At 34.2% G+C, this 21,838-nt stretch overlaps 1 protein-coding gene and 1 long non-coding RNA gene across 5 annotated transcripts in view; one reads left to right on the top strand and one right to left on the bottom strand.

Moving 5' to 3' along the window:
* Positions 1–21,409, top strand: part of spg (dedicator of cytokinesis spg) — a 499,880-nt gene extending 478,471 nt beyond the window's left edge. For all 4 annotated transcript variants that reach the window (XM_081742033.1, XM_081742031.1, XM_081742032.1 and 1 more), the window contains 2 exons: positions 4,273–4,352; positions 8,757–21,409. In XM_081742033.1, the coding sequence (XP_081598159.1) occupies positions 4,273–4,352; positions 8,757–9,149 (473 nt within the window). In that variant the 3' untranslated portion in view covers positions 9,150–21,409. The remainder of the gene's footprint in view (positions 1–4,272; positions 4,353–8,756) is intronic.
* LOC145672865 (uncharacterized) overlaps positions 1–21,838 on the bottom strand; it is a 285,955-nt gene that overhangs the window by 82,255 nt on the left and 181,862 nt on the right. The gene's annotated exons all lie outside the window — the stretch shown is intronic.

Genomic DNA, 21,838 nt, shown 5'->3' with positions numbered 1-21,838 from the left:
TTCTATAAGTTTTAACAATACTTTTGGTAGGTCCAATTATAATAAATTCCCTCGTATTACATAATTTTAAACAGTGTTGCTAACTTTACCAACATTTACCATGTCTCCAGAACGGTTTAAGACATCAAATTGTTGTAAACGGAATTATACGATCTTTATATCCAGTAGAAACCATCTATATAGTCAAATGAGGTACTTACCTATTTTTTTTTTAATAAAGTCTTTTGAAAAAAAAAATCAAAATTTCAATCCTATATAACTTTGTTGGTTTTCATATCATAGTGTTGAACACTAAAGTACTTTCGATGTGCATTGCCCCATCCTTCTCATTTGCGACATTGTTGTTTTTAGGGGCCACAAACATTTGAATGTTTGAATACTATGGCGTCATTAGTTTGTAACGTTGTAAGTCTTCGTTTAAGATGCAAATTTGAAATGTGTAATAATCTGTCGTAGTGCCATTTGAAAAAAATACAACTTTATGTTCGGTTGGCTACACTGTTAAGCTTGTAATGTCACAGAGTATGCCAAACAATGCTCCCCTGCCGATATTCGTGTGGGTCAAAATTTCAATATTTTCTGCCCATTAGTTGAAAAGTTACAAGTGTGTATCAATGCAAATGACCTACCCTGTATACTGTATATACAATGGTAGCCCACAACTATGAAAGTAGTAATAATAGTTCAAAAATAAACAACAAAATAATTCAAGTGGAAAATCTTGCAGCGAACAGTTAATATAAGCTAAAATTTCGTTTGATTTAATATATATTTTAACACCCCACGATTATGCCTAAGAAAGACGGTCGGTTTATTTGATTTTAGAATATCAACAAAGATATTTGAGGATGATAAAGACACTGTTAGGTACTGTTTCTTTGCTTCTGGGTTTTGAAAATATATCTACACAGTTGTATATACCGAAGTGAAATACTGACCAAGATTAAACACACACGTATTTTAAAACTATGATATGTTACAGTTTCGGGTATCTAACATATCCTTCATCAGACACTATCGAGACACTATAGAACATAAATGAAGATACAGACATAATAGTCATCCTTATGAAAAAATGTAAATTCTATTGGCTGAAGCCTTCAGCCTATCCTGTAGGTCCCCGTCTGTATCTTCATTTATGTTCTATAGTGCCTATGTAGTGTCTGATAAGGATATGCTAGATATCCGAAACTGTAATACATTATAGTTTAAAATACAGTATGTGTTGAAGCCTTGGTCAGTGTGTCTTTTGTTATAATGTTAAATCCAAAGCCATGGTTAGTGCTATTACCGAGGGGAAAAACAACTAGTTCGATTACATTTTTAGTTTGTTTTCGGAATCTTTAAGATTGTTCCATTTTTACTTTTATTTTTGTCTTTATTTATTTTTTTGTTTGTTAGTTCAAAATTCCATTTTTTCTTAATAACACTGAGTTATTTTTACGTAACACTGTTCGTTAGTGTCCCTTCCACTTCATCACGTTTCTGAAAAGAAAAAAATCTACTATTTTTTTCTGCGTAACTTTCTAGTGAAATAGTTGCAGTTGTCGAAGTAAAACCTAAGAAAGGTTACTTCGAATTATTTATGACGCCATAATATTCAGATGGATCAAAAAAAAAAAAAAAATCTTTCTTCTAACATCCAAAAACATTAATTTTTCAAACAATTTCAAGGCATATTCTTAGGTGTAACTGATTTAGTGTTGGTACTAAAATGATTTCATATTAAAGACATTCGTTCGTGTGATAGATCCTGAAATTAAGAGTAGAATAACTTTAGTATGCGATTAATTTGTGTGATCTTCGTCAATCTTCGTAACCTGTAATGGAAAATTTGTCAATATGTAATTTGTGAAAAAATTCTCATAAAATAAAACGCTATTCAAATAAAGAAACATCGATAAATTTTCTATTACAGTCTAAGAAGAATGATGAAAGTCATTCAAATTAGTCATAAATCAGTTATTCTACTTCTAATTTTTAGGATTTATCACTATGAGAAATCTCTATAATATATCACTTAGAGAGCGACACTGAAGAAGAGGAGAGTATGCCTTGAAACGGTTTTTAAAATTAAAATTTTATGGGTTATTGAGGTAAAGATTTTTTTGTCTGCTTGTTTATTTTAATATGTTTCAAATAGTGTCTATCAGCAATTATGATACTGTACTTTAGCGACGAATCGCTCAACAATAAATATACTTACGCAGACATTACCCTGGAACACAAACAAAAATCAGATCGTTACACTGGGGAGACTAATTCTCATCTCCCATTTCTCACGTGAATGTTTTACCATTTAAGTTACCGGCAAGTGTTGCTTTATTCCTAAGCACAAACTAACCTCTGCTGGAAGCCCGGCAAACGACAAATCGGGGTTATGTTTCTGCCAGTCCAACGATCAGATTTTTCTGTGATATTGTAACATTCTTTCATGGACACTGGTATTACGTAAAAATTTAATAATTAATCTTTTTGTAATGACTACGTTTGAAAATAATATATTTCTTCCAGTTCTTTAATGTAAAAAATGGAGGAGAGGGGATTATCGAACATTTTTAAGTACTATGCATGAAAAAGCAAGACAAATTGATTTTTCTTACAACAAAAAACAAAGAAGAAATCGACACGCTTTGCCATTTGGTAACTGCATCCGGCCATTACAAACGTGCTAAGGCTCGTGGAATTCCATTCAGTTGTTCTATGTGCAGCGTGTAAATTGAATATTTTTCCAAGGGGAGAATGAATTTCACCCATATATACACTCAGTCATCACACAATATACGTACAATATATACAGGGTGTATCAAAAAGAACTTACAACTTGTAAAACTCAAGTTGATTTATTCATTTATCTTACAGACATGGTTTTGCTGTTATTTTGTAGCAAAATATATCAAGTTTTGACTCACGTAGTACTCTAGTTCAGAAGCGCTAGTGGCAGTTGCAGCAAAGAAAGCTACCTTTACTGGTCCCAAGCGTGCTAGCTCTTTGTTTTGGTTTGAAGAATCCCAAGTCTGCGACAACTGTGCAACGTAATTTTCGTACAAAATGTGGTAAAAATCCTCCCAATAGGCCTACTATTTACCGGTGGCATAAGTGTTTTATTCAAACTGGATGTTCGGTAAAACACAACAGATTTTCAGGTCGTCCCCGTACGTCTGAAGACGTTGTAGAGCAAGTGATACTTCAGATGGGATTTGTACCGCATCACCAATTGAAGCCACATTGAACCTCTTGAGGGTTTAAAAAAAATACATTCGAAAAAAATTAGAGGAGGGGAAAAGTTATCGTTGCCAAGGAGGAAAATTTTCTTCTTCAGGGGAAGATAAATTTTTGTCAAGTGAAAATTCTTGGCATGACTGCCCCATCCGTGAATTCGCAGACTGTCTGTCTGAATAACCTGTGAAATCGAATCAAATGTGCGTGCTCTATCAGTGCGGCTAAAACAACTCTCATTGTTTGAACTTTGAATAGCAGTTAAAGTGAATTTAGTGAAAGCCATCGTCGTTTACAATCAATTTTGTATTAAATTTCTGTGTAGAAATTTCCAATCTGGAAAAAGCCAAATTGGAGACGATCCTTCAGATCTCTGAATAATTGCTCTTTGCTATTGTGAGTTTCAAATGCTTGTATTTGAAACGAACCAAAGAGACTAATAGAACAGATTTCTGAACAATTTATGCTGCCCAATATTTTTGTCACTAGATGCAGCTCAACATTTTAAATAATAATCGTGATTCCTAGAAATATACTAATTAAAATCATAGAGAATACGAAAATTAACTGAGTAGGCCGGTCTTCAGTGAGTTAGTAGTACACCTAGTCAGTACAATCCCTTCTACTATACATCTTCAAACTTAAGAAAGGGTAATGTGAAATTTGGTGGACCATGTTTAAGTTGCTGTTATTGCCATTTCGATCTAAATAACTGAACAAGAAAACTAAAAATTTTGTCTTGCTTTTTCATGTGACACATAATAAAAATACTTCTTAGTTTAAATTTATATTTTTTTTTAAAAAAATGGGTTTATTATTTGTCTTTACTGAGTTTATTTATTTATATTTTGAAAGTGTTTTGTATTTCTTTTGTTACCCAAGTATATTAGAGTGGAGCATGCCCTAGAAAAGAACAAAAGTGAATCAAGTAGAGATCTTGTGTAGCTAGAGAAATGAAGCATGATTGTAGATGAAAGACTTCTGTTAGCTGCATACAAATGTAGTAGAAGTGTTAGATTTGTGTGGTGACATTTAGAGTTTTCCTCTTTGCAGCGCTAGATAAACGGACGAACAATTTATTCATAGACACAGACCAGACTCCACCTGCTCCACCCAAACGATTAGTCAAAAAGGTAAAAAAATATATTTTATTTGTATTTTTTTTTCATTATATAATCCCTCATAGTCCGTTGTAAAGATATTTAGGTGGTTGTAACTGCTTGAAGCATTATATTAAAATACTCATGTTAATGATTTCCTTTTGTTATAGTTATCTTTAGAATATTTTGTTATTACTAGCGAATTAGACGATAGTTTTAATGTGTATTCGTAGCTGGTTGACTGTTATGATGTAAATAGATTATTCACATGTTGCAACCTTACAATATGATTGAGCATTTATTTAATTTAAAATTGATTCTTCCAAAGTACTTTGACTAAACGTCGGTTATTTACGAAAATGTCTTTTTCATTTAAGTGAACGGATGGATATACATGATTCATGGAAAAAAGTTATCATTCTGCTAAAATTGAACGAGAATTGGAACTGTAATAATGATAACATTGATGTATGTTTGCCATGAAACGGAATCGGCGTTTCTTATCTTCGTCCAATATGTGATCTACGAGGGGGAGTCCAAAAATAAGTTTCCCCAGGAAAGTGAACAGGGGGAAACAAGACACTGGTTGCGCGCGCAACACACTTAGACGCAAGTGAGTATCGTCCGCCCGCGATCCTATAGATGGCACCGTCGCAGCGCCTGCGCCAAGCGGAGACGAGTCTCTCAGTCTGATCCTGGTAGCTATGGAGAGAAGGCGCGTTTTGACGTCGTGGTCGGAGGCGATTCGGAACAAGCGGCCTGGCCTTCTCATATCTGGTGTTCTGTTATTGGATGACAATGCGAGAGGACACTCAGCGAAGGCAAAGCAAAACTCTTGGATGGGAGCCCATCCACCATACAGTCCTGATCTCGCACCCAGTGACTTCCGTCTGTTTCCGGTTTCGAAGGTGAATCTCAGCAGCAGGCGCTTTGGAAGCAATGCTGAAGTCACAGAAGCTGTTCGGCGCTTCTTCCGTATGCAGGGTTCATTTTTTCCTGGAAGGGTTTTTGAACTGAAGCTTATAGACTAGTATGACAAATGTCTCAATGTACGTTGTACTTCTGTGGAGAAATAAAGGCACATCTGATCTTTAATGTCACATGCTATTTGTGGCCTGGCATCCCCACCTTTGTCCACAGTCGCCTGGGGAAACTTATTTTGCGGCTAATCCTGATATATGACAATAATTGGCTCTCTTACAATGCAGCGCACATTCGAAGTGACGAGGAAAATATAATCTTGTTTGAGTTAGCGGTTTAAACTTCTGTAGCGACGATTTTCTCGAAATAGGAAAATGCTGTACAATGATTGCTTAGTGTTACTGTTCATTGTTGGAACATAATCTGAGGTTATCGTTGCGAAAGAAGCGGCGATAATTTCTCTAAAATCTTCCCGTTATTTTGCGTACAACGTGTGGTTGATGTCTACCGTCCATTATACTTCCCGGACTCCAGCCTCTATAACGATGATTTGATTCTAAGACGGAACCACTTCTGGACATTCATTTCCGAGCTGTTCCAGAGATTCTTCAGTTAATAGAACGCTCAGTTCGAAACATAAAAAAATCAGGTTCTCCTATACGTAAACCACGATTTCCACATCCTTGGGAGTAGTTGTGCATAATTAGTAACGTCATTACAGATTTTACTAGAAGGGCATAAGATTTTACGTTCTCTCATGTAAGAACTTCACGTATTTTAGTAGTATATTGCTAAACAATTGATTAAAACTATACATTTCTCAAACGCTGCCTCCCAAAATGACGCCCCTGTACAATATGCTGGTAACTACATCGAAGAAAAGTAAAGCTTTTGGAGAGGTATCTCTTTTGTATCAATTGTAGAAAATAAATTATTAAAGTTCCGATCCTCGTATATCGCTTATTTTCGTTTTGTCTTGTAAATGTTTTATTTTCTTTCTTAAATCTCTTTATTTTTTTGTTTTTAATTATTTAAATATAAGAGGAATACGTAAAATCTTGTGATTATTCATCTGTAAAGTTCTTTCATATATAGATAGAGAATTGAAGAACTTGGTGATGCGTTTATATATATAGGGTGTTTCAAAACAACACCCACAATGTTTAGGAAGCGATTCCTGACACCAAGATAAGACAAAAAGTATAGACCAACCTGGGTGCACAAATGCTTCCTTTCGGGGTTATAGGCTATAACAAGATGGATTGGCTTGAAATTTTAAATCAACCCTCGTATTTCCCCAGCGTCAATTCTTAGAAATGATACGCATCCAGCTAACAGTTGGAGGAGAACAATGCTTAAGGATTTGTCACCCAAAAGGTGCCTCACTTCTCCAGACAGTCTTGCTTCCTCCCGTCAGCCCATATTTGGAAGGAAAATTTAGCTACTCTCGAGAAAAACACCCACGCACAAGCCTTTATAACGATGACAGACTTTTACGTGATAATATGAAAACTATCAATAATCGCCAGTTCCACAACTTATTGGAACAATCAGTGTTTTAATGTGATTTCTATTAACCTATGAACCATTTATTATATATTATTAACAATATAATAAAGCAAAAACTTAATGTTCTCTACGAACTATATTTTAGTTTGTTAGTGTATTCTTGCGCCGCTAACTGGCAACTATGCGACGCAAGAAGAGGACAGAGTGAGAGGACATTCATTCTCTTTGAAGATGTAAAGGTGCTAGTGTTCCTACTTAGAGAACGGATAAGATTGTTCTCTAACCACTCTCAAAAGAGAGAGTATTATTCTTTCAAAATGTCAAGCTAGTGCAGCGTACTGAACTTACATTCTCAAAAATTAATCTGCATCAAGTATAAGTGTAACCAACAGGAGGAATGTAATGAACTCATACTACGTAAATCCTGATGGTCTACTGTTCAAATAATAGTTTTCACGCCTCCTAATGAAAACAAATATGTTTTGTGAATTTTATACAGCGATCGAAGTGAAGTGTTTGTAGTGAACTGCATAGCCACTAACCGATTCATCATCTTCGTTCGGTCGAAACTTCGCGTATTATTTCGCTTACGTATCGGTTCGTATACCATAGTGATTGGGCCATTCTTTTCGTCTAAGTGAAATTTTGAGTTTTGTATTCTTATACGTTTGTAAATGTTTGATATTCATTGAAGAAAAAAGTTAAATATAAGTGTTTCGCCAATATTTCTTTTTTTAATATGCAATGAAACGTAATACTTGATAATTTCAAAGTGTGTGATCTATATTGTCTCTTTCTCAGCAAATGGAGAATATTACCTTCTAATAGTGTATATGGTTTAGAGTATAATTGAACAGGTAAGATACTTCCAATAAGTGGAGAGCAAACATTACTTTCGTCTCTCACTATCCATCTGGCGTAAATCATGCATTGCTGCCCCACTTGCATTCTTTTACAGGTACTGACCAGTGTATCTTGAAGCTGACGTACCAGCGACGGTGGGTATACGGCTTATGCCTCTGATATGTATAACGCCCGAATCCCAGGACCGTGGGAGTGAGACTATCTGTTTACTTGCCAGTTTCTTATTGGATCTATTAGTCTTTTATAAATGAATGATGTTTTAAGGAAGACTTTAAAAGAGATCCAAGGTTCGAATCACCATATTATTATTAGTTGGTCTTCACAAACTGGAATAAGCAAATATCGAATCCAATTCCCTTATATCTGTCGCTCCGAAACAGAAACATATTAGGATTAATGGGAAAGTGTGATTCAACCTCCCAAACTCCCCTCATAAGGCTGCCAAAAATATGAAAAAATGAACTGTAAAGGTTCATAGCTTCAAAACTATGGGACCTACCGCAGTCTGGTCAAGACTTTACTTAGGAACTATTATGTGCTCTATTCAAAAATCCATGTTTCAGAATCCTAAGATACACACGCAACAATTTTTGTAGTGGGAGTTTGGCTACGAGTATATAATTTGTAGTACTCACCAACTACCTCTATAAAAGTTTTTCGGAAGTACCACAATATTGTGAAATTTGGATAGCGCACATAGTAGTTCCTAAGTGAAGTCTTGACCTCACTACAGTACGTTCCATAGTTTTGGAACTATGGACCTTTAAAGTTCTTTTTGTTTTCATGTTTTCGGCAGCCTATAACTCCGAAAGAAAGCATTTGTGCACCCATGTTGATCTATACTTTTTGTCTTATCTTGGTGTGAGGAATCACTTCCTAAACGTTGTCGGTGTTATTTTGAAACACCCTATATATATAAATCAGTCTATAAAATTTACTACCTTCTTTTGCCCTCTTTGATATATTTTGAAGCCTTGTTGGTACCTTAAGCCTTTTCTTTTTTTTTTTTTTTTAACGCTATATCCTGTGAATTGCAAGTTGGAAGCAATTATATAATAAGTAAGAAGTATACACTTTTTTCAGTGGAAGAGTATTTAAATATTTATTGAAAACATATTACTTACATCTGTATCTTTGTTCCAGAGCTCAGCCCCAGCCATTTTCAACATAGAACCTGTAGCAGTGGATATTAATTTGGAGTCGGAGAATTCCTCTCGAGCCGAATCTCCCAACTCTCCCCCTGTCATCTCACCCCGCAGTCAGCAGCTTCCTCCCCCGCCCCCTATTCCTCCAAAAGCTCTGACCCCACTGACGTCACCAGGCATTCCTCTGTCAGCGTCCTCCAATCTTCTGAGCACTGCGCTCACTGCCAGCACTCCTACAGGAAGTAACAGTCCACGAAACACTCTGGCTCGAAATTCCTCTCCTTCTAGTTTCCCCACAACTCCTTTGACTCAGGAGAACGGTCTGTCGTCGCTTCCTTGTACACCGCTGGAGAACTATTCGGTTCCTCGACTGCAGACGAGTCCCTCCTGAGACTCAGCAACCGCCGAATAGAGTGGAAAGACTGGATTTTTTTGAGTCGTCTGCAGAGAAAGAAGCGAGACGTTTTCTTGTCTCCCATCATTCCATGAGAGGCTTTGACGTGAAGAACAGAGGATTGAGTGTGTGTGTACTCCAAAGAAATAGATCAACACTCATGCTCTTTTTCTTTCTTCTTTTGTTTTTTGAGACAGAGAAGAAACAAAATGTCAGTGAGTCTTCAACAGTTGGTGGAGACCAACGAGGGAATAAGTGTTGTGTGCGTGTGTGGTACCTTTCAAGTGTGAACGATACGAGTGAAAGCGAAAGAAAAATATGTAAATAGTATTACTGATACTAGTCCACGTGTGATGCAGCGATTGACGGTGGCTGTTTTATTGTTGTTATTGTTATTATTAAAATTATTATTTGTATCTGTAGACCCCTTCTTTCTCACTGAAACTTTTCTTCTCTCAAGATTATGTAAAACAAATATCAGGGTAGTCTACAGATGAAACGTGAAATGAAAATACTTTCTTTTAAGATGTAAAGGTTTTAGGAACGCTTCTTGTTTATTAGAAACGAAAGTATCTGAATTTAGAACATTGTGTCAGTATTACCCCATACATAAACTGTTTATCTTGTTTTTATTCATGATTGATACAATAAGACCGGAAAGTTGCTCAAGGCGTTAGGCTAGCTTTACTCTGTAGCATTTATTGTTGGTATTTCTGCTAGCATGCAATATATCCAGCGTAAGTTCTATAAAATATGCTGTGGCATTTAAGAACAGTGAATCTTTTACATGGTAGCATTTCTATTATGATTAATCTTTCAAATCATGAAGGTTAAGTCGTTTACAAACAGCTGAATGATGAGATGTGATTTGTAATATGAAGATACCAAACAAGGAAAAAGTTCAGTTGAAACAGATTATTTGTGAAAATGTTTTTACGCGCTATCACATTTATGAGGAAAGGAAAGCTTCAGAACTATAGTGTAGGTGTACTTAACGGTGTTGACTAGAACAGGGAAATTATTTCTTTTCTTTGAAAGAAGCTGGAATTTAATGAGGGAAAAAAAGCGACTGACATTTAGAGTGGAACGTATGTACTATTTTATTTATCATGCTTTCCAATAGACATATATCGTGCTATTCCAAGTTATTGCTTATGCCATCTATTTGGAAATATGAAAACTCCTAAGTGGTTTGCGTACGTAACCATCAGCATCAAAGCTTACGAAAGATATGAGAAAAGGTGGTTAGTGTAGGTAACCAGCACCCTTCAAAGAGTTAACGATGTGATTTTACTGATTTGTTTTTCCACGTCAGTTTAACATCTCTTGCTTTTCCAAAATGAATTTCCATTATACAATCAAACTTGGGTAAGTGTGACCTGGATAACTGACAAATCTCTATTATTGAGAATTTTGTCCTTTAACTTTATAAATGAGACATCGGATGTTTGAACTTGCTAAGTAAGAAACTCGGTAAGTAAGATACCTCCGTAAGTGGCGATCCCACTTATTCAGGTTTGATTGCGTATAATTTGATAGTACTTTGATTAAATTTGGTTACTAAATATAAAATTTAGAGATGATCAAATATAATTTGCATGAAGTAACGGACATTAAAATACTTTGAAAAAAGAAATCAGTAAAATTCCAGCTCATTTTAAGGCAAACAGAAAAATATCAATTAATGGGCTACGAAATAAAGATGCGCAGGTATTCGACACCGTTAATTGTATTTTTCTTCCGCTTTCCTGTTACATTTGATGCATATGCTAGCGAAAGTACTAACAACTTGTAATGAGCCCCTATTCTGAATCTATACCACACCGCATTACGTGATATGTAGAAAAGTGGTGATAATCATTCCGGTCCGCACCGTATGATATGAATTTAGAAAAGTGAACTTTTTCGAATCGGAAGTATTAAACAAATTAGTTTTGAAGGAAAAGATGAACTGTTAGAACATTTTATAATTTCGTTTGGTTATATAGTTTAGAAATATGAATTTGTAAACGATTAAACCTCGGCCCAAACATCGAAAGCTAAACAAAACATGCTAACAAAAGTACTAACAAGTGAAACTCGTTTCATCTCCAGTAAATGCTATAGCATTTGTTGTTTTCCGATAAGATAAAAATGTAATGTCTAAGGAGGCTTAGAGTGTTCTATATGGTTCTGAAACGTTAAGACCATTGTACGACCACAGAGGTCAAACATTGTCCATCCTAAATGGAACACCATTGTAATTTTCTCCAGCATAGGTATCCCCTTATGTAGTCTTGTTTAAAAGACAAACAAAAAGAAAGAAAAAACTTGTCTGGACAAAGAGAAATCAGTTTCAACTAATTTAATTATTTCTTTCTATGTATTGGGTTTCTTTTAGCTGCACAGAAAATTTGTCCTAGTACCAAAGAGTAATACCTTTCCATGTACATAGAGTTTTGTTACCCTCAAATATATATATAAACATAAAGAAATAAAGTGTACAGTATGTAGAAAAATGACAGTAAAATTCTTAAAACTAGCTTAAAATAAAATAAATGTAAACGTATAAAAATATGTTTATTGCGTTACTATAGAGGAGCCAATAAGAGAAGGTCTCTGACAACTCGCAGTGGCAGTGCTACTACTCATGTGTCAATGCCTTTTTGATCCATATATAATGGCACTTTTCTTAATGCTGTAAAACAGACTGACCATGGTTGGTAACACTAGCACCAAAGTAGGGTTCTGCATTTTCTCTCCGCACATGGTAAGGAACTTCAGGGACAATTTCCTCTATAATGAAGAATGTATTCCGAAAAAAAATTACAAATTTTTCTAAGAAATTGGATTTGGAGAGTTTTTTTTTTTTTTTCATAAATTATTATTTCCAGTCCAGTAATCAATGCAATCATTTAAAATTGTTTTAGAAAAGTTTGTTCATAATTTATACATTCATATTTAAACAACAAACTGTCAGAAATGTATTGAATTTTTGCGCATTTATATTTTTAAATATAGGAGAGCATTTAGCCTGCAGTAGATGCACGGTTTACTTGAACGAACGATTTCTCTTCCCTTAATATGCTCTTAAATTTTGAAAAGTTCTTTCACGTTAACAACGCCAATGGAGCTCATTTAAAATAAACTGCACCATTGGAGGCATGTTCTGTGTTCATTATGTTTTCATGGTTTCACTTTTATGTTTATTGGATACCATAAATTGACTAGATTTTTTTTTTTTAATTACCAAATTATTTTTTAAAGAGTTTTCAAAGTATACCATTGTAGAAGCTTGACTTCAAGAATATAGTTTTTATGTACAATGTATGCACTTGCATTTTTCGTTTATAACAGAAAAAAATATATGGTAGTTCCTGGATTATTTCTACCCAGAAGCATTAAGAGGCCCTATTATGGCGAAATTAAAATGCTGCTAATTTTAGAGTAATTATCAGATATCTTAAAATAGATAAAAGATAATCGAAAAGTGGAACAAGAGCTCGTTAGAGACAATATTATTTTACACGAGATACCGTTATCACGACTCACTTATCTGCTTTCGATTTCCAACCATTTAGAAAGTCAGCATTTATTTTCGCGTTTCTAAATGGCTGCAAGCGGAAAGTTACTAGGTGACTCGTAACAACGGTACGTCATGCAAAATAATATTGTCTAGCGAAGTCTTGTTCCACATTTCGATTATCTTTTATCTATTTGAAGATATCACATAATTACTCTAAAATTAGCAGTATTTTAATTTTGCAGTGATTAGGCCTCTTAAGTTATTATCATTGAAGTTGAAGTAATGTTAATAGTAATTTTTAAAATAAATTAGACAAGAATTTTGATATGAAGCGTCAACTTAATGAGATTCTAGGATAAGTGTCTGTCAAGTAACCATTTTCTCATCCTCAGTACAGAAGCAGATCATTAGGCTGTGAAGGAAATAGTCTTACAGAAGTGTCATTGGTTGAATGAACTGTAATCAGAGAGTAATTATTTGATATATATTTTTTTAAAGTAGATAGTTTTGGTTCAAATGGACAGGAAACAAAATATGACTCTAATTTGAAAAGATATTGGTTTGGTTCAAAATGTGTTTCACTTTATATTTGACAGAACTTAAAAGGATATCTTACATTTTTCAATATGTGTTCATTTTAAGGATACGCACATTTAGTTCATAAGCATTCCAGCGAAATTAATGTAAAAGAAGAATTTATGGAATTTGTATTTTATACTTTTTTTTTGACATATTAGAACTAGTTATTGTTCTTCGTTTTGCTCAAATTTACTTTTTTTTTTTTTTTTTTTTTTTTTAATTCAATGATTTTCAACTGATGTACAGTATATAGAAACAGATTCGCAATGTGGAAAATATTCGGGGATGTGTTTTGCGGAAAGTGGAAAAAGATATTAATGTATTCTGCATTAAATATTTTGTCAGAGATAGGAATGTTGAGGCCGTTTATGGAATTGTTCTAAAACCACAACTGTTTCTATTTTGAAAGCTGGTATGAAACGAAGAATAAATCTAAAAGCAGAAATGAAAAGAGTACAGTTGACAGAATGCAGACTAGGGTTTGTGTGAGTGCTGCTCATGGGCGACTGATGCTGGACAGACAGGATGGATACGATAATAAGAACTATACTGCTGAATTTTGGGCTATTTTCTCTAAGTTAGTCACTTGTAGTTAGTTCTGTTTCTACACATTTACTATCATATAAACTGTCATTGATTGGAGAGATCTTCTTCTTGGATCACAATCTTTTCTATCCTAAGTCAAAATTTTCATTTTCATGTACTTTTATCGTCCCTATATTTTATTTTATTTGGTTTGTATGTTTCAATCGGTATTTTTCCTTGCTGTCATTCCCTCCATGACTATAATAGAGTAATTCCGACATGTCTTATAATGTGGCCAATTATCATATCTCTTCTTTTGGAAATAGTCATCAGAGTGGTTGTACAAATAAAATAATGTGAAACAAGAGAATGAAATAAAATGTTAGTGCGTTGTTCTGTCTGTCAAAAGCTGTGTCTTTTACGTAACACATTGTTCTGTAATGCATCCTGAAAGAAAAGTAGTATCTAAGAGAAATACCTATAGTTATTCCATAAATAAAACTTCGTTTGCTATCTAACTATAATAAAAATCGGAATTCCTGTAATCTTCCCTTTGTTTTTCGTCTCTCTTCATATTAGCTTTAACTTGTATCATTTACTTGGATATTTTCTGCTTGACTGATTAGCATATATATTTATTCACGCTAATTTTAATGAGAGCCATAGCATTTAATAGTATTTGATAAATCGTTTTTACACCTCTTAGACATGCTACGACATCTTCTGGCAAAACAGTTGTAATCAGTCAGAAATAACTAGAATATCTCAGACCGCTTGGCAGGCGTCTGCATGAATCAAACTCTTGTAAGCTCGATGGTCTGCCAGATGACTGTGCATGCCAATGGGTAAACTTACTTTTCCATTCTCTCGCAAAATTTGATGTTCATATTACTTATACGTAGGTGCAGAGTCAATTCCTTGAGATGGTAAATGTTTCCTTAATTTCTGTTTAAGCTTAACAAGCTACAACAAAATCTACAGAGTTTTTCTTCTTCCGTCTTCTAACGCAATAACTTTGAAAAAAAAATCTTAGATAAAATACTTAATAGAAGTATTACTTTAATTCCAGTTTGTTTATCCAAACTAATCTCAAATCGAGAAGAAATCCTGCAAATACTCTTTGCGTGCGTTTTACATGGATTTTAGTAAATATTTTATTAAAAGTTGTATTATTATAAGTATATATTTTTTGTGATATCTATAGGGCTAGACGTTTTTAAAGGAAAAAGAAAGTCGAAATGATGTAGATTAAAAAAAAAAAAAGTTGGAACTCTTTGTATCATTCCATAAAATCTACTGCATGTTAGCTATGGGACCTTCCTGAATTGTTCTAAAAAGAAACTAAGCATCGACTGACCTAACCTGAGTTACTTAGCCTAATTTTATGTTTATTTCTAATCACAAGTTCTAGACATGAAGTACGCAAGTTTGCACGTTCCTTTCAGTGCAAATAATTCCAAACATAAATGACAAAATCTGTATCTTTTATAAGCATTAGATAAAGCTGACTATGATGGTTGAATAAATATATTATCTCCTCTTCAAAATAATTGATTGAAGCTTAGAAACTATCGTGAGTTCCAGATCGTTGGAAAATGAAATCTTCAAGTTTTACGTCCCACGTTTATGCCGGCTAGGCTAAAGGAGACGGCGATGATGAGAAATGAATGAAGATGATGGAATGAATAAAGTGGGAAGAAACGGGAGAACCCCGAGAAAACCCACGCACGCGGTGTTTGTCCACCACAAGGCTCACTTGGTGCGAACTGTGATCGAACCAATGACCCCATGCATCAGAGGTAAGCGCTCCACCACTGAGCTACAGTGGCCCTGAGATAGTTGGGCTAAGTATAATAATACGTACCTATGTTGAAAGGTGGATGAATTTAACTTATTCTAATTCAGGAAAGATGCAATTAACCGTATGTTTTTTTCGCATTGGATGGTACGGATCGATTTGGTTCACATTGTTTCGGATCCAAACGTGAAAATACCCTTTTCTCACTGATTGTAAACCTCGAAATAAATTCACGTGTGCTTCATGGAACAGAACGCTGCCGTTCAAATGCATAAAATGGAAAATAGGAAAATATTCTTTTTCTAGTAATGCGTAATTCACTATCTGGCTGTTTTAGTAATCTAAAGTCTAGCCTAATATATACAGTTTATAATGCATATGTACAGTATATAATGCATGCATATGTATACAATACATAATATTTATCACCGCTTTGGATATATTCCATATGCATTAATAAAACATGCAATGACCAAACCACTAAATATATTAAAAACACTTGTGTAAGGTTTCAGTAATATATAATCATCTTTGTCAATGACGTTGTCTTTGTCATTACATTTCTGCGAATACCGGAATCAATCTCGACCCTGTCCGTTTTATTTTCACCAGTGGTATGTAAGTAGCATACCTTTCACTACAACACATTTTTTACAAAAGAGAATCAGAATTACATAATTTAACGTTCAACATTACCTTCGTTAATATTTTCTTATTTCACTTGTGTTCAAATAAAGTCATAAATTCTTTAAAATATCATTTTTCTTACTTTTAGTCTACATTTGACGAAGCTTATATTTGTAACGAGTACCCATCATAGCCCTAAGGTAAAAGGGTTAAAACATATATCGTCACATAAGAACCAGAGGAACCTAACTCCAAAAATGCGGTTTTCGTTTTCTTCATATTTGAACATAATTTTGAAAGCCCCACTTGGTGTAAATGGAACTAACGCCATCTGTTTTCCTTGTCGATCATCTGTTGTAATGTAGCTCAATTACCATCTTATTAAAAACACATCTTTCTAAGAAAATCATATTTTTCTCCTCTCGCTTGTAAACCTACGAAAATGGAGTTACGTCCCTCTGGTCCTCATGCGATGATATGTAAATATGAAATTAATTTATTTTATTTTTGAGATACATATACTGCTTAGTTTCGCGTATTGAGAACTTAATTTTACAAAGCTCAGAGCCAGAATTTCGGCATCTTATGTTCTCATTTTAGGTACGAAGCTGGAAACTAAAATGTCAATTTAAATATGCTTAATAAGGCACTTAAAATTTAATTTGATAATGCTCCCAATATGACCATTTTATGACATAAAACATTTTTTTTTCAAAGTGTTTATTTTAGGGATTCATCTTAACTTCTATAATCTAATCTTAGGCTTAATACAAAGTATAAAAGCGAAAAACAAGTTACAGTTTTTTTTTCAACATTAATTAGATATGTCTTAAAATAGTAATTCACGACAAAATCAAATATATCAAAGAATTACGAAAAATATTCAGAATAGTTGACAATAACCAATCGTCCACCATTATTAGTTGACATAGGTCATAGTTCTAGGTGTTATCTGCTGAACGTGTTCTAATGAACTGGTAAAGAAGTAGGCCACTTCTCCTTTGTTTTTATAGTCGTATTCAACTTATACTTGTATCATAGAGCTAACACTTTCTAGGGACACTAAATAATTGCGAAAATGTAGTCAAAGCGTGGCAGCTAGTTGTCAAAACGTATAGTCTTCTGAAATGTAATAGCTAATAATAGAAATGGCAGTAAGTTTACTGAAGATAATTATGAGCTTCGAAACGTACTTCAGATTGTGATATAGACACAAAACATTCAGAGTTTGGATATAACGTAATGACTTTACCAGTCCAGTGATATTCTATAATACTATAGCTGGATCTAAGTGCATTTGGTCACTGTTGTTTTGCAAACAAAATGGCGCACAAATTTCAATATCCATGATGAATTGTACAAGCAAAGGCAATGATCTTAGTTCAATTCACCGTCAACAACTTAAATTTCACTTTCCACGGTGAATTGAACAAGCAAAGACCTTAATACAACTCACCGGCAACAACTGAAATTTCACTTTCCATGGTGAATTGAGCAAGTAAAGGTAGCATTCTTAGTCCAATTCACCGTCACCTACTGAAATTTCATTTCCCATAGTGAATTGAACAAGTAAAGGTAGCAGTCTTAGTCCAATTTACCGTCAGCTACTGAAATTTTATTTCCCATAGTGAATTGAACAAGTAAAAGTAGCAGTCGTAGTCCAATTCACCGTCAGTTACTGAATTTTCATTTCCCATGGTGAATTGAACAAGTAAAGGTAGCAGTCTTAGTCCAATTCACCGTCAGCTACTGAAATTTCATTTCCCATAGTGAATTGAACAAGTAAAGGTAGTAGTCTTAGTCCAATTCACCGTCAGCTACTGAAATTTTATTTCCCATAGTGAATTGAACAAGTAAAAGTAGCAGTCTTAGTCCAATTCACCGTCAGCTACTGTAATTTTATTTCCCATGGTGAATTGAACAAGTAAAGGTAGCAGTCTTAGTCCAATTCACCGTCAGCTACTGAAATTTTATTTCCCATGGTGAATTGAACAAGTAAAGATAGCAGTGTTAGTGCAGTTCACCGACAATAACTGTAATTTCACTTTCCAGGACGAACTGAACAAGCAGTCTCAGCACAATTCCTCCGTCAACAATAGAGATTTGCGGATTACTTTTTCTGAGTTACACGTTGAAAATAATTCGAGTTGATATATTTAATTTATTCAGCGTTGATTTTGGAACTTTCCGTTATCGGTTGGCCAAACGTGAATTTAAAGTTCAGTCGTCACGTAATGTGGTGAATTATAATCGTAAAGCTGTAACGTTTAAAACACATTTTTGTACTATAGAGAGACTGAAATTCCACAGAATGGTTGTTGCCAGAGATTCGCTACAGTTTTTTTTTTTTTTTTTTTTTTAAAAACAGAATGTTCATAGTGTAAATCCATGGTCCGTACAAGATTGAACACCCAAGTCATGTTGAAACTAAAATCCATAGTTTATGTCTTAAAGCATAGTCTTAACTGTTTCTCACTTAATTAGCACTAGTTTCGGAGGAGAAGGAGGGAACAATGTGTATTTTTATGTATAAATTGATTTATATATAGAAGGATTAAGGATAAATATGAAATAGTAGCAGCTTTAATATTTTGTAGCTATCAAACAAAAATACAAAAATTGAAAGTTGTTTAGAATCTTGTTCAACTTTCTATTCTCAAGATGCAAAGACTCTATATAATTAATATACAAGGTGATTCTAATAGATTATTGTGTTGAATTTCATGAGGTGATTCCCGATAACGGAAAACAAGTCCTAATGAACTTGGGTTGATAAATCACTAATTAGAACATAAAGCAGAGGAAAGTTATTTTTGCTGTAATTTCAGAGGGTGGTAACCTCAAAGTGAGAGGATCTATCAAGGTCGAGTCAATTACAAGCGGCTTTCTCAAAGGTTATTTCATGAATACGTCCCATTATGACAGTAAGACTATGGCTTTCGAGGATGCGTTACCCCCCGCAGCGAACGTGACTTAGGTGGCTACTCGGTAATTTTACTTTCGACAGAGTTATAAATCATACTGTGAGCCAGTCAGAGTTTCCAGGTCTTACTGCAACACCCTTATTCTCATTCATGCGAATCACGAGAAATAACCATATTGTGTTCCATAGATTTTTCTGTGATTAACTAAATTTTCGGAATTTCCTTGTATTTTTGACTTTTCTTTTGTTATACACGCACATACTTTACAATAGCAGAGTTCCAATACTCTGCACAAAGCATCTTCCAAACAGCTGTTTCTTGCTAAAATCCCCTTGCCTGGCAACACGTTTTCCTTCCCCCCCCCCTTCCTTTAGACATCTTTTAGTGATTCCGAAACAGCAGACGGTCTATTGTTCCCAAACGCCCCAAATACGCTCGACCCGACATATACTGCGCGTTTTTATTGCTTTCGCGTTTGCAGTGCATTGTGATTAGCCATCCACATTTAAATACATGGTCAGCGTATTCCAAACGTACACATGAGCCATAAAAACGCGTTGCGAACGCTTTGAATAGCCGTTTACTAACAGATCAATGGTCATGTTGGAGGAGATGGTTGATTGCTTTTAAGAAGAATGTTGTTAACTACATTCTTCACATTATCGGATGGGTTGCAAAACCATATGGGGCCATATTCAGACTATATGGAGAGTGATTTAATGCCTCTTACACTTTTGGGTGATACAATCCTTGTCATGTGAGGACGGATACTATCACTACATTAATCGTATATACTTTCCTCCATTACCGATAACGGATAAGTAGATCTTCTTCCCTCTTGAACGCAATCTTGATGCTCGCGCCATCTGCTGCATCTTCGATTAACTAAGTCTGATAGTTTCTGCGATTAAATATCAGATAGGATATCATTCGATGAATGAATTTTCATCAAAATATCCAATGAATGAGCTATTGCTGTGGGATTGATATACGACAATTAATGTTGTTTGATGGAATATAGTTTCTAGTTTAACGTTCCAAGATTATGCACGGAGGCAGAGTGATGGTGATAATGGATGAATGGGAAAATGAAAAAAAAATGGAAGAAAACGGGAGAACCCTGAGAAAAGCCACGCATACAGCGTTTGTTCACCACAAAGTTCAATTGGCGCGAGCTGGGATCGAACTAGAGACTCCACGCACAGGAGGTGAGAGCTATCTAGTCAGCCACCATGCGCTCTAATGTTGTTCAATGAAAAAAAAAAATATTATTTATATTTTGTTGGCTTTTGTGAATCAGTTACACAGTCTATTTGCTCGAATATTTTCGTATGAATGAATTGTATACACAATTTCCTCTGTGTGTTGTAGAACAGCTGTTCGTACATTTATTCGTATCTGAAAGGTCTCACTTTGTGACTTGCTTGTCGTTAACCCATTTTAATGTATCTAGCTTTTAAACGAAGCATTTGTCGACCTATTCTTAGTAAAATGTTTTCGTTGCATTAGTTATCAGGAGTCACCTCCCAATATTTCAATCTTTCAGAAGCACCGTATGTGTATATATGTTTGCATTAATTAAAAAGTTTTTAAAAAATATAATAGTAATAAGGATCATTAAGAGTGCCATAGGCAATTACGAATTTCAAAATCCGACCATCGTCAAAGGAATTTTGTACAGTCTTCAAAGTCATGTATTGTAAAAATAAAAATAATGGTAATTATGTAGCTATTGTAAAATAGGTATAAATATATATATGAATATATATGACTATAAATCACATAGAGTTAACATGACAAAATAGTACAATTTATTGAAGAGAAAAAGGAAAAGATGCCTTATTTAAAGAAATGGATTGCTTTATATATACATGTATGTATGTATGTATAAATAAATAATATTTCATAAAAATCATAAAAATAGAACTAAATTTTTAGGGTAGTTAAACATTGATCAATGAATAGTACTATTAATGTAATGATTGTATAGTGAAAAAAGGAGTTTTCTCAAGGGAAAAATAAAATATAACAAAGTCAAACTTTTAATAACTTTATCTGTGATTGAATTTTCAACAATTAGTATGAAAAAGAAATTGAAATCAAGTTTTAATTATGAAAACCAAATATAGAGCATCTGCATGTTTCATATCGGATTTGTATACAAATTCTCAATGTCTTATATATATATCTACATCTATGTGCGTGTAATAGTATGGATGTGCCAATGGTAACGGGTTTCCATGTAAAAAACCCAGAAATGAATGTGACGTCTATGAAAAATAAATAATGTTAAATAGTCTGTCGGTCGTTTTATTTTCAACTGATTCATTTATCCCTGTTAGTTGGTAACCATCTCCTCGTATAGAATTAAATATTTTATTGTCATTACGCTTTACAAGGTGAAAGAAGACTATATGTATCCATTTATGTATGGTAAAGACTCATTTAATTTATATGAGTCGTCCATTTCCAAACGGCATCTTATCCTCCGAACAAAATTTTACAGAAATCGAAAAAACGTTCTGAAGCGTCAAAATTTCACTAATATGCGTTATTTTTGCAGAATTATTGATCAGGGGCAAATAAATGTTTGCAAAAAATTTGAACAAACTCTACGCAATAGTTTGAAGGAAATATTAAAAATTAATTTGGACAAGAGTTGTTTTGGAATTGTTTAAAGGACAAGATACCTTTTGGAACTGAACGAAGCCATTTTGTTATGGAGATA

The sequence above is a fragment of the Thermobia domestica genome, chromosome 16 (genome assembly GCF_964235325.1).
Source record: "Thermobia domestica chromosome 16, izTheDome1.hap1.1, whole genome shotgun sequence".
Classification (NCBI taxonomy): Eukaryota; Metazoa; Arthropoda; class Insecta; order Zygentoma; family Lepismatidae; genus Thermobia; species Thermobia domestica.
This window is presented reverse-complemented; position numbering and strand designations above follow the sequence as displayed.